General features: G+C 46.4%; 5 protein-coding genes across 5 annotated transcripts; 1 reads left to right on the plus strand and 4 right to left on the minus strand.

Moving 5' to 3' along the window:
- Positions 1-196: 196 nt before the first annotated feature.
- On the minus strand, positions 197-768 carry N7537_010582 (uncharacterized protein; the record flags this gene model as incomplete). Its single annotated transcript, XM_056901636.1, has 2 exons — positions 197-569; positions 641-768. 2 exons carry the CDS (start codon positions 766-768, stop codon positions 197-199), a joined length of 501 nt encoding a protein of 166 aa, XP_056750304.1.
- Positions 769-4,603: 3,835 nt separating this feature from the next.
- On the plus strand, positions 4,604-6,447 carry N7537_010583 (DUF1479 domain-containing protein; the record flags this gene model as incomplete). Its single annotated transcript, XM_056901637.1, has 8 exons — positions 4,604-4,912; positions 4,963-5,160; positions 5,209-5,323; positions 5,369-5,526; positions 5,580-5,715; positions 5,770-6,015; positions 6,064-6,170; positions 6,226-6,447. The coding sequence occupies 8 exons, from the start codon at positions 4,604-4,606 to the stop codon at positions 6,445-6,447; spliced, it is 1,491 nt and encodes a 496-aa protein (XP_056750305.1).
- Positions 6,448-6,582: 135 nt separating this feature from the next.
- On the minus strand, positions 6,583-7,242 carry N7537_010584 (NADP-specific glutamate dehydrogenase; the record flags this gene model as incomplete). Its single annotated transcript, XM_056901638.1, has 1 exon — positions 6,583-7,242. The coding sequence occupies one exon, from the start codon at positions 7,240-7,242 to the stop codon at positions 6,583-6,585; it is 660 nt and encodes a 219-aa protein (XP_056750306.1).
- Positions 7,243-7,737: 495 nt separating this feature from the next.
- Positions 7,738-9,285, minus strand: N7537_010585 (uncharacterized protein; the record flags this gene model as incomplete). The annotated part of the gene is made up of 2 exons (XM_056901639.1): positions 7,738-8,992; positions 9,053-9,285. 2 exons carry the CDS (start codon positions 9,283-9,285, stop codon positions 7,738-7,740), a joined length of 1,488 nt encoding a protein of 495 aa, XP_056750307.1.
- A 1,016-nt stretch (positions 9,286-10,301) lies between these two features.
- N7537_010586 (RTA1 domain-containing protein) lies at positions 10,302-11,243 on the minus strand (the record flags this gene model as incomplete). Its single annotated transcript, XM_056901640.1, has 1 exon — positions 10,302-11,243. One exon carries the CDS (start codon positions 11,241-11,243, stop codon positions 10,302-10,304), a length of 942 nt encoding a protein of 313 aa, XP_056750308.1.

The following is an 11,243-nucleotide window of genomic DNA, read 5'->3' on the forward strand; positions in this document are numbered from 1 at the left end:
GGCCATATCGCGTATAGTAATTTCCCTTAGCTTATTTAGTATATATAGAATTCACTTATAGAGCCGCTTTATACGCATTCAGCGGGTATATGGCGAGCAACCTGCGGCTCTTTGAAATACATCCTCATTTTACCAATTTCTCTATATAGTAAGTTTTTGGTATGAAGTTATACTAGTTCTATTACCAGCCAGTTTTTCAAAAAGAATAGTACATTCTAACGATGATGATCATCAGCGGCTGGTCTAGAAAAGCTAGCTGAATGTTACAAACTAAATGCATGGCCCGCCTCGGAGATCCAGCAGTAGCAGGAGTTCCCTGGCCTTCACTAGCACCCATGCTGAAGTCCATGAGAATACTATTGTCGGCTGCTGCCTGTAATGCTCCATCGAATAGATTGCTGAAAGCCGGTGTTCCAAACCCAAATTTGTTCCAATCTGTAGGAGGCGGAGCATCTGAAGGGTTACCGTAGAAGTAGAAAGGAACGAATTCCAGGCCGCCTGCCCCCGCGCTGGCGAGGTCCGAGATGTCACGTTGAACCGCTTCAACCGCGACACTTGCATCGGGCAGCCTATTGATTATTTATCGGTTGGTTTAATTCTGATGTCTGGCACAATTTAAACAGTCGAGGTGTGCACCTACCAGTAACGGAACTTTGGTAAAGACTCAACTCGGGGGTTTTTGAACGTATCCGGCGATTCGTCCTGAAATTGCAGCACAGAAGAAGATGCCACCAGAGGAAGCAAGAGATACCACACAAGATAGGTCATTATTGGTTTCTACTGGGCAGATGAATGAGTGAAGGGATGCCTTAATAACAAAGAAAAAGAGAACGAAGAAAAAAAGTGTAGTAGCTTGAGAAAAGGGCAAAATAGATTCGCTAGTCCTGCTAAATAGCTTTATCTCATTCACAAAAAGCACGCATGGACAAACTAGTTGGTTCATCTTGGTGTCTTTCTAGGAAATAATCATCCACATTCATTGCCGCATTGTCCAATTGGATTGGTTGCGTATTATTAAACGATACGCTAGTAACTACCATCGTACACTAACTAACCTTTCCCCACATCAAGCAGATCCTCAATCGCTGGCTGACCAATCGCAATTACTCGTGTTAGAAGCACCACACCTGCTCCGTATTGCTTTTGTACGATTTCTCCTGCATATAGCCTTGGCATTGTAACCACGGCTTAGGCGCCTCTTGAATATCATCAGCTTCGTTCCAAGCTTTTCTGTTTAGGAGTCGATTTCAGGGCGACCGACTCTGCCAAAACGAAAAAGAATTAGTACACTTCGCGCCTCAATGAGGTACTTAGTCTATAAGGTGAAAGGCTTTGCTGAAAACGGATGACGAAAGGTCTACCTATAAGCCGAGAGATATCAGGGACGGGTTAATTGTCTATAGGTTTACACACTTTCAAAGCTAGAACGTCTTAGTATGTGAAAGTATGGCCTTGTGTCTAGATCTATGTACGGGGTTAAGAATAGTTTTTAAGGTTAGTTCTTCCTGGATCCCCTACTGCGGCATTGTCGTAGCACGATCGAACAAGTAAGTAGCGGGCCAAATATGTCGATTGTACTAATCCCAACCTTTACAATAGGAACTTCGTATCCGTTCTATATACGAGATCTTGTCGTAACCTAAATGAAATAGGCTTAGTGGCAATGTGCGGCGAACGAAAAAAAGAAACTCTCCTGCTTGAGATACGAGAGCTTGCCGTACACCTTACTACAATAGGCTTGGCTGTACTGTAGAGGTAAAACGAAAAACCTCCACAAGATGTAGCTGTTGGAGCCACCATTTTAAGTTGTAAAGTTTTACACATCAGTACAGTGCCACACCGCGAATTACCGACTCGTATAAAAATTAATTTAGCATAGTCAGAAGGATGAGTGAGCGGTCGTCCAGCTTGTCTCAGAGTCTGAAGTAAGCGAGACTAGGCTGGAAGACACGGCCTTGGCTGTTGATAGAGATTTTCTGCAATTTTATTTCAACTAATATCACATGGACATCAGCCTGATTGTCAATTACAAGTTTTCACATAAAGAGGCTATTATCTTGATTTGTTATTCGTTTTCTCTGCCACTCTGCTTTGTGTGCCCTTACTTCGTGCCTTTTCCTTGGTTGCTGGCATGTCACTTTTCAAAGCCCAGATTCAAGAATAAGGGAAGATTAAAAATGAGAAGAACAGAATTTTCGCAATGACGTTGGCCATTCGGGTCGACAATGGAGTTATTGATTCCGCCTTTTATTGCTCTGACCGGTCTATGGCTAGTACGATTGTCCTCATTGCTTTATCCATGGTGACCACATTCTACCACGCCTTCCAACTCTTGAAGACCCGTACCTGGATTTTTATTCCATTTGTGATAGGAGGGATTTGTGAGTGAAACTATTGAAGGACGATAGACCCTGCCTATCCTTCCTGACAAAAGGGATTTGACAAATGAAAGTCGCACCGACATGCGTGAGTACTTTACCAATTTCCCGAATTGCTGAACTACCGCCGTCGTTTCTGTAGGACAATATACTTCCTACGGCTCTACACAAATAGCCTCCTTGTTACTTCATGTATTTGACCTATGTAAATCTGTCTTTACTGCTTAATGAATAAACAACCTTAAGATATCAACGGGACTCACAATCCACCTTTCCACCCCTCTATCTGTGGCCAGTAAATTGTCAGGGCTTTTCCTTTTGGCAGGCTGCGATGGGTACATAGGAAATTGGGATTTCAGAGGCGGATCTTGAATCAAGGAGCCTGCCGTCTGTAAAGAAAGCTTCGGAATTTTCCAGAGAACATCTTATGATTTTGTCATTGTATAATTGTAGCTACGAAAAAAACCATGCTATTCTAGTAGGTATGATATTCGCCTTAATGGCTCCCGTAGCGCGTCACTTCCCTTTGGAGGCTTATCCATCGTCGTAAAAGCATTCTAAGTGTCGGAAAATAATATTCGTATAGTCAGCCCTCTTAAACTCCCTCTACCTCGTCGGCTTTATCGTTGGCCCGCTGTTCTCCGGTCTGGTAAGTGAGTATGTAAGTCGTCGACTAGTCCTTATCTGAATATATCTCGCCTATATATATTTCACCCTTTATAATAGATAACGATCCTTATAACTGATATATTAAGGAGGAGATCGGTAAGGTTTAGGGGCGTTATATAATATTTTTGGTACGGGGTTGGGTATATAATCGGAAGCCTAAATTTACCTATAGTTTATGACCCCCTATGTCCTTCTTAATTCTAGTAGAATTAGTCTTAATATCTTAAGATATTACAATTATGATTCTTCCTACCTATAGTATCCTACCCGGTTAATAGACCTTCTACCTAAAAACTGTATAATTTTTCATTTCTCCTATATAAGAGGTATCTTTTGTATGACATACCCATACAACAGGTACTTAGGCAGCCCATAGACATAATACACATTTTCCTAGCCTTCGAACTAGCTAAAGTAATAGAAAGTATACAAATAGATATTATGAGGCTTGCTTATTTAATTCAATGGTAGTATTGATTCTTGGTGTCTAATATGGAAGAAGAATACTAATTTAGAAATAATACTATATTCAAAGGTTATATGGAGAAATATATATGCCTTCTTCACTTCAGTATCCTTGATATTTCTTACCAAAGTTTGTTTAAATAATGTGGACTTTCTTCACATCATATACATGTGTCTTATATCTTCCCTAACAAGTTTGAGGGCTGAGAAAATGTATGTGGTGCATGCAGGCTGCCTAAGTACTCTGTGTACGGGTAAGCCATATGAAAGGTAGTTACTTACCTAGTTTGTAGATTTTTGCATCTAGTGACAATCTTGCATTTAGTGGGGCGCACAAATACCAGGTAATATGGTGTTGGGCGCTTGGCACGGTTAACGGGATTTTGTCATTTTAGTTAGAGTTCTCAACAACGGCCATTCATACCATACATTGTCATACAGTCAGGTTTCTGTCATTTCCCCATGATTATCAAGTTGTGGACGTAGACGGCGGCTAAGTTTCCGGATTTGATGTCTGTCGCCGACTCGTGGGGTTCCAATGGAGCGGGGGATTCACAATCAATTCCGGGTTTCACTTCTGACACAAGCTGCAGGGCGTAGGCCAGAGGGTGTATACGGGTGGAATGGACTATATAGCGAGTCTGTAAGCGAGATGGGTGCGATAAGTATGTTTACCGACGTCGGAAGCAGTGCCATTTGCAGTAATTATCGGGACGGTGACTGTTGGGGGACTTGATTTGCTGATTTCTTGGCACGAACTGGAGCAACTCGCCTCCTACCAAAGAGAAACAAGTAATGAACCATGATACCAAACAAGCTAGCTTCCTGACGGCCGAGGGGAGACTACTCCTTGGAGTTATTCCGCATCAACGATAAGCTCGGTAAACTGCTTGACTGGGCTCAGCCGTTGCCCACGGTGAGAAAATTGTCAAATTAGGCTAGGAACCCTTCCTTGGCGGCAACTATTGGTTCCATTCCATTGCCAATTGAAGTCTTCGGGATCAAGAATGAGAGTACATAAGTTCAAGATAGAAGACCTTTAGTACTCCAGATTCGACTGCTGTACGGATTGCCACATAACGCATCTCATCATGAACAGACTTATTTCACCGCAATGTGTCAAATGCCCTACCTTCCTTGCGGGAAGGTGCCCAGGAACAGCCAAGCGGCTCCTGGCAACTGAAGCATCACCACTCACTCGGAAAGAGAAACAGGAGGGCGATATTTCCTCTGTATTCTCAACTTTTTCTGGCAGAAAGAGCGCGCCACTGCCGGACCGTTTCCGGGAGTTGAAGCGCAACCTGACCATGGGGTTCGAAGAGGATATCCAAAAGTCGTGGGATGAACTGGTTGAGACTCTGAAAATCCGGACCGAAGAAGTCGCCTCCAAGCGGGAGTCTGTACGTTCATCGCATCTCCCTAGTTTGGAATCACATACTAAATGGTGCAGATCATTCCTCAATTGAAATTTTCCGACATTCAAGCTGGTAACGTATCTGCGGCGAGTGTTGAAGCCATCCGACGCACCGGTGTTGCTGTCATCAGAGGGGTTGTGCCGACAGATGTTGCTGAAGGGCTCCTCTCTGACGTTCGTCAATACTTCGATGCACACCCTTTCAAAGGCTTCCCATCTGATAATGAAAAAAAGGTAATGATTTGTTTTCACGTTGATCGAGCTTGTAGTGACTTGAACCAGGTTATTTACGAATCATATTGGAGTCCTTCTCAGGTGAAGGCGAGGTCGCACCCCAATATGCTCGCCACGCAATCGTGGATGAATCAACTATATTCTGCAGACGCAGATCAAAAGAGTAATCAACACTTTAAACCGAACGGACCCAGCTAACGTAATCTAGTTGATCTTTCGGTCCCGCTTACATACTGTGACCGTGTGCAAATTCGCCCACCTGGTGATAAACACTTTGGGCTTCCGCCTCACGTCGATGGCGGAGGAGTTGAGAGATGGGAGGATCGCTCTTACAACCATGTCTACCGCAAGATCTTTCAAGGAAAGGTAAGGTGTTTACTTTACTCCTTTATCTGCATAGACAGCTGATATCACGACAGTGGCAGGAGTACGACCCGTGGGATTTGACTGGCCGCCTTGATGCCAACATGAATATGTATGAAGGTCCAGGGGGTTGCTCGGTCTTCCGAACCTTCCAGAGCTGGCTTGGGTTATCTCGCCATGGACCTCAGCAAGGTAAGTTGGTCATAGATTTAAGACTCGCTCAACGCTGATCGCTCGTCATATCAGGTACTCTTGTTGTTCATCCCATCTTGCAGGCTACCACTGCTTACTGGATGCTTCGACCATTTTTCAAGCCTACTCGAAAGGGCTCATTGGACGGATGGAAGTTTTCCCTGGATGATGAAGAAGGCGATGTTTATCTGCATGGTGCCAATCCGGGAACTGCCCAAGAGCACACCCCCGACCACCATCCCCATCTAATGCTCAGCGAAACCATGATCCCGTATCCTACTGTTGAGCCAGGTGACACTGGTAAGGTTGTCATTTATTTACTAAGTCGAACCAAGCTGAATTTTATAGTGTTCTGGAGCGCTGATACCATTCACGGTACCGAGAGCGACAACACAGGAGACATTGATGCTAGTGTGTTTTACATTCCATCGGTTCCATTGACCCCTAACAATGCGGTGAGATAAAATTTCACAATCCTGCGTACGCCCACTTTGCACTAACATCACATAGAAATACGTCGCGCAGCAACGCGATGCTTTCCTGAAGGGTGTTCCTCCACCAGACTTCCCGGGTGGGTTTGGCGAGTCTCAATTCTCTGATAGAGCACAAGTTGGAGACATCCAGTCTGAAGTCGGCAGAATGGCTATGGGCCTCAGTCCTATCACAGTTACTGGAAAGAATGAGAAATCGACAAAGCTTGCGCACGAAGTCAACGCAATTTTAGGCTACTGAGGGCGGCTGGATCGGAATTGCGTCTTCGAGTAATGAAATATAGTACTTCTCTAGCTCAATACTTGACTACACTAGATCTATGAATCTCTCTTGCAACCTTAAACATCCGTAAACATTCGCCGTATGCCATTTCGTCTAGTAGCCATACATCCATAGACGGTAGCACAACAATCCCCCAGAGGATTCTAAAAGCTTGCACAGCCTTGGAATTGCCAGAAAACTTCGTAAAGAGGTAAGGTATAAACAAGAGGACGTTATAATTCTGGAGTATGGATTGTAAGGCGGGATGGAAATGGAATTTGCAGCCTTGCCCGGCGCGTACCTAGTTGCGTTTCCTTGTTTCTGCTTCCGGTGGCTTTCCAAGAGAGCCGAGGCCTCAGAGGTACAGCTCATGTTACTCCCTTCGGTAACATACTTGCAGCCCGCGTTAATAAGAACTTGTGCCTCCTTCAAACGCTCATTCTGAGTTGCACATGGCGGTGCGATTTTCACCCGAGGGACGTTCTTCCAAGGTCTCTGGCCGGGAACATACTTGATACCAGTATCATCGTCACTGACAAATTCCGCCAGCTGCCTCCGCTGAGCTTTGTGGCTAATAACTTTATCCAGAAATCCCATGTCAATTGCCCCATCCTGAGTCGCTATCACTGAGCCTTCGCTGTCAGAGAGAGAGGTGACAGACCCTCCAAGCTGGAGGACTTTGATGGCTGCATGCTGGGCAACATTTCCAGCTCCAGAAATAGCGACTGTCTTGCCAATGAGGGAGCCCTTCCCGTTCGTGCGGTATTTGATCATATCTTCCATTAAACAGGAATGATTAGACACACCTTCCAAACGTAAAGTGAGGGGGAATTACATAGGCAACACCGAAACTAGCTGCCTCCTTTCTGCCGAGAGAGCCTCCCCATGTCACTAAAATTCGCATTCACGTCAGTCCTAGGAGATAAAGAGCTACCTGGGATCTTCTAATGTTATCTTGCTCGGTAAAATCAAGAATAAGAGACCTGTTATATGCGTTGCCGTCCCTCAAATTCGAGGAAAGAAAGGATAGAAATAAAGGGGCGAGAAGCTGAGCTGCAAACTATTCACACTCGGTGCACTTAGGAATGCAGGGTATTTTCACACATCGTCAGTCCCACGTCATCAAGAGGATTGTCGCCCTGTCAGAGCTATTGCGATAACTTTGGGGCTTTTTTGTATTCGTCAAAGTGGATCGATTTGACATTTGTAGTGGCTGGTCTCTAGTATTTACATTGAACACGGCTATTTTCCGTCTCATTGGCGCCGTCGTCACATTCCATTTAGATGCTCTTCAATCTTGAGCCAGGCCGGGGGCAGCAGAGTCCCGGTCAGCCAGTAGTTGTCTCTATTGTCCTTGCCCAGCACCACGAACACGTTTCTGGCTGCCGGGCTCTGCCGCATGGATTGTGCGTGGTGGAACACTATGGTACCAGGCGGGTTGCTCCTCGATTGACTCGTCTCCCCGGCACGCACAACTGCCGGGCTAAAGTCGGCCACCCTGAAAAAGTCGGCTCTTGTCCAGTTGGTGAACGGTATTAGTACGGCGTTGGACTCACCGCACACCAACGCTGGGTCGCTACCGGACTTAGATTCCCGTCGCAGCTCACGCAGGTAAGCCAGCACCTGACCCTCCGTTGATTGCTCCATCAGATGGCGACGGTTTTCCAGAGCGATGCGTCCCAGATCTCCCGTCGCAACCTCTGAAGACAGGAACGTGAAGGCTGCCACCGCCATATTCTGGACGTAGACACCAGAGGCCTGAACCAAGTGCGTGAGTCGGAATCTCGCGTTGAGCGCATGAAGCACCGTCACTGGCCGTGGCTTCGGCAGGGATGATGCTAGTGCGCGTGTTGCCCATGCCGTCAGGACGTCACCCTCGCTGATAAAGGGCTTCTCGTTCCCGTTACCCTGAGCCGCCAGGTCGCTATGCGCCTGGCGACACAACTCGTTCACTACCTTTTTGGGCAAGAAGATGGTGCGCGTCTCGATAACGTGATTCCACAGCAGGTCCCAAGCAAATCGAAGCCCAAACATGAACATGCCCCATCCCCTCAGCTGCTTCTGTCCCACTCTAAACTCCTCCAGCTCCGTGGATGCATCTGCCGCTACACATATGGCGTCCTGTCGTGCTCCAAGCAGGGGCGGCACCTCCGACTCCCGGCCAGCGAGCACCAGAGACCAGCCACGTAGCAGGGCCTGTTGGCCCATGACATCCATAAGCGTGTGTGGCCATAAGAGAGCCACAAGCGTCGCATCATTAAATGAAGTTATGTGAAGCGATAGCTGGGGCATGTCCTGGTAGATGAAGTCTTCGAGCGTCGCGGGTGCAGCTTCCCGGGCCGCAAAAGCTCGAAAGTCCTGGGGCCCAGGCTGAATGGATGGGGCCTCAGTGGCTTTGGGGAGGGACTTCGCCAGCGGATGGTCTTCGATATTCATGGCAAGGACGTGGTGGGTGTAGTACACCGCTGGACGTTCAGCTGTAAAGGGCCGCGGTACATGAATCTCCAGCTCTCCATTCTGCTGGCTAGTCAGCTACTATTGAATAATCACAACACAATGATCAAAAAGAGACCTAACATTTAACCTCAGCCGACCCCCGACCTTCCTCCAGTCGCCAATCTCCAGTAGTTTTGACAATGAGTCGTGCAAGCTGTCCGCATCCAGCACGTCATTGAAGCGTAATGTCCAAGCGACGGCAATGTCCCGCAGCGTCTTGGTGTCGTCTAGCATATGAACGGGGTAGACGTCGTCGCTCTCAGCAAGCGGCGGTGGGGTTCTTACTAGAGACGCTTTGAGTAGGCGCCATAAAGCCGCCATCTTGTCGGTGTTGAGGAGCCTTGGCTGTTGATTCAGGTTAGATTTCGAACTTACAACTTGGAACCCTTATCACCCTCCTTAACTGCATGTGTACTGCGCATTTATAACTCTCCCTATCATGCATTTGTCCGTAGAGAAATAGGGGATCGATAGTGTACCGGAGAGTTACTAGTAGCCAATGAAAGAAGCCGTACGGGGGGGGACATACGGCACGCTTGTCTCGCAAATTACTAGTACGTATTATTCACTTCGCAATTTACGTATTGTTTCTTCGGTGGATGAGAAAATAGGGGAAACCATAATTAGGTCTGGACTCTGATTGGACTTGGTCCGGATGGCCCCTTAGAATAGTGCAGATCGATCTCATTTTCTGGAATGTCTCATTCTTGGCTCTGAAAATAGTGAATCGATTTGTGAGACACCAACCTCACCAACGGCAGTGCAGCAGGCTAGACATCCGTATTGCTCGCCTAGAGTGCTGCTGACCCCAGAAGCATATAAAAGCAAATGTTGCAGTCGATTGTGTTCATCACAATCACAACTTTTCAACATTCTCTCAATTAAATCAACTTACTACTCCTAATCCACTTCCCTTTATCTCAACCAGCCGAAATACAAATCAAAAATACCGTCCTCGTCGCTTCTACCGCCGCCGTTACTTCGGCCGCTCCTACTACCTAGTTCTCTTCCTCTCCTTACGCAATTCGGAGATTTTCAGTGTACTCTATTCTTCAGTAGTCCTGTGGCCTCATCTCTAACAAAGGGGTAGTACGCAATGTATTGGATCAAATCATCAGCTTTTAGATCTATCACCAAACCGCGAAGGGATATTTTGTAAATTAAAACGCGAAGCCCGTACGTCACGTGGAATGTTGTGACTGCACCGAAGCTGTTCCCATGTGGAGAGAGGCACGAATAGACATAAATGAATACCCGGTCAAGCAACTATATAAATCATAAATGAGAGGGATATGTCCAAAACTGAGCCCAGTATCTCAATAGCGAAAGCAATTGCATTAATTGCGTCCATGCAATGGGATGTAAGATTCCGAATCTCTGATCAGTCTTTCGCCTTGCTTGACAGCGATAGATTTGATGAGACTTGCAGGATGAACGACTGCAAGGCAAACAGCAACCAAAAAGAACAAAGATGCATCAAAAAGGTAGAGACACACCTCGCTGTTCACCATTATTGTACCAGCACCTGCTGCAAACTCGATAAATCGGTACAAGCTGCGAACAAAAACAAGTACACTAACAAGGTAGAGAGCCCACATATGATTTTTCCAACTTACAAAGAACCTTGCTGAGGGTTCAGTTGGAGAACTTTGAAGCCGTATTTGCAAAACTGCACTCATGGCAATGAAACATAAAAATGCAACCAATTGAAATCCAAGTCCACCAAGGACCAAATGGATGCCAGTCTCCATACCCTCTGCATTTCCACTTGCTTGGGCGGCAGATCCCATGATCTGACAGACGAAACTTATGATATCGATCGCAACGTAAATCTTTGTAAGCCATCGAGTGCGGATTATGGCGTGGTGTTCGGCGTCAAGGGCGCGGATATAACGACCCAGAGTCATGTATATACTAGCTGCCAGCAACGGAGCTGATCCAAGAATAAGCATCATTTGTATCAGGTAGGGAGTGCCATCACGAATATTGTTGTGGGACCATGCGCGGCCGTAATAACCAAAAGTCTCGCCTACGATATTGGAAGTTAGTTCCATGGGGGCTCGGTTCACTGGATTGGGCAGCTCGATGAATGACATACCAATGCAGCCAAGGACAAATGGGATGAAAAACCAAGCTCGGAGGCTGAAGATATAGAATAGATGTACCAGTGTGCAGATGCCAAACAGAGCAACAAAAATCCATCCAGCGGTAGCAGAGGGGTTGTACATATACAGATCGAAGTCTGCCTCACCACGCGTCATGATGTCTGCGTGAACCAT

This window comes from Penicillium hordei (genome assembly GCF_028827395.1).
Source record: "Penicillium hordei strain IBT 12815 chromosome Unknown utg000005l_segment0_segment0, whole genome shotgun sequence".
NCBI lineage: Eukaryota > Fungi > Ascomycota > Eurotiomycetes > Eurotiales > Aspergillaceae > Penicillium > Penicillium hordei.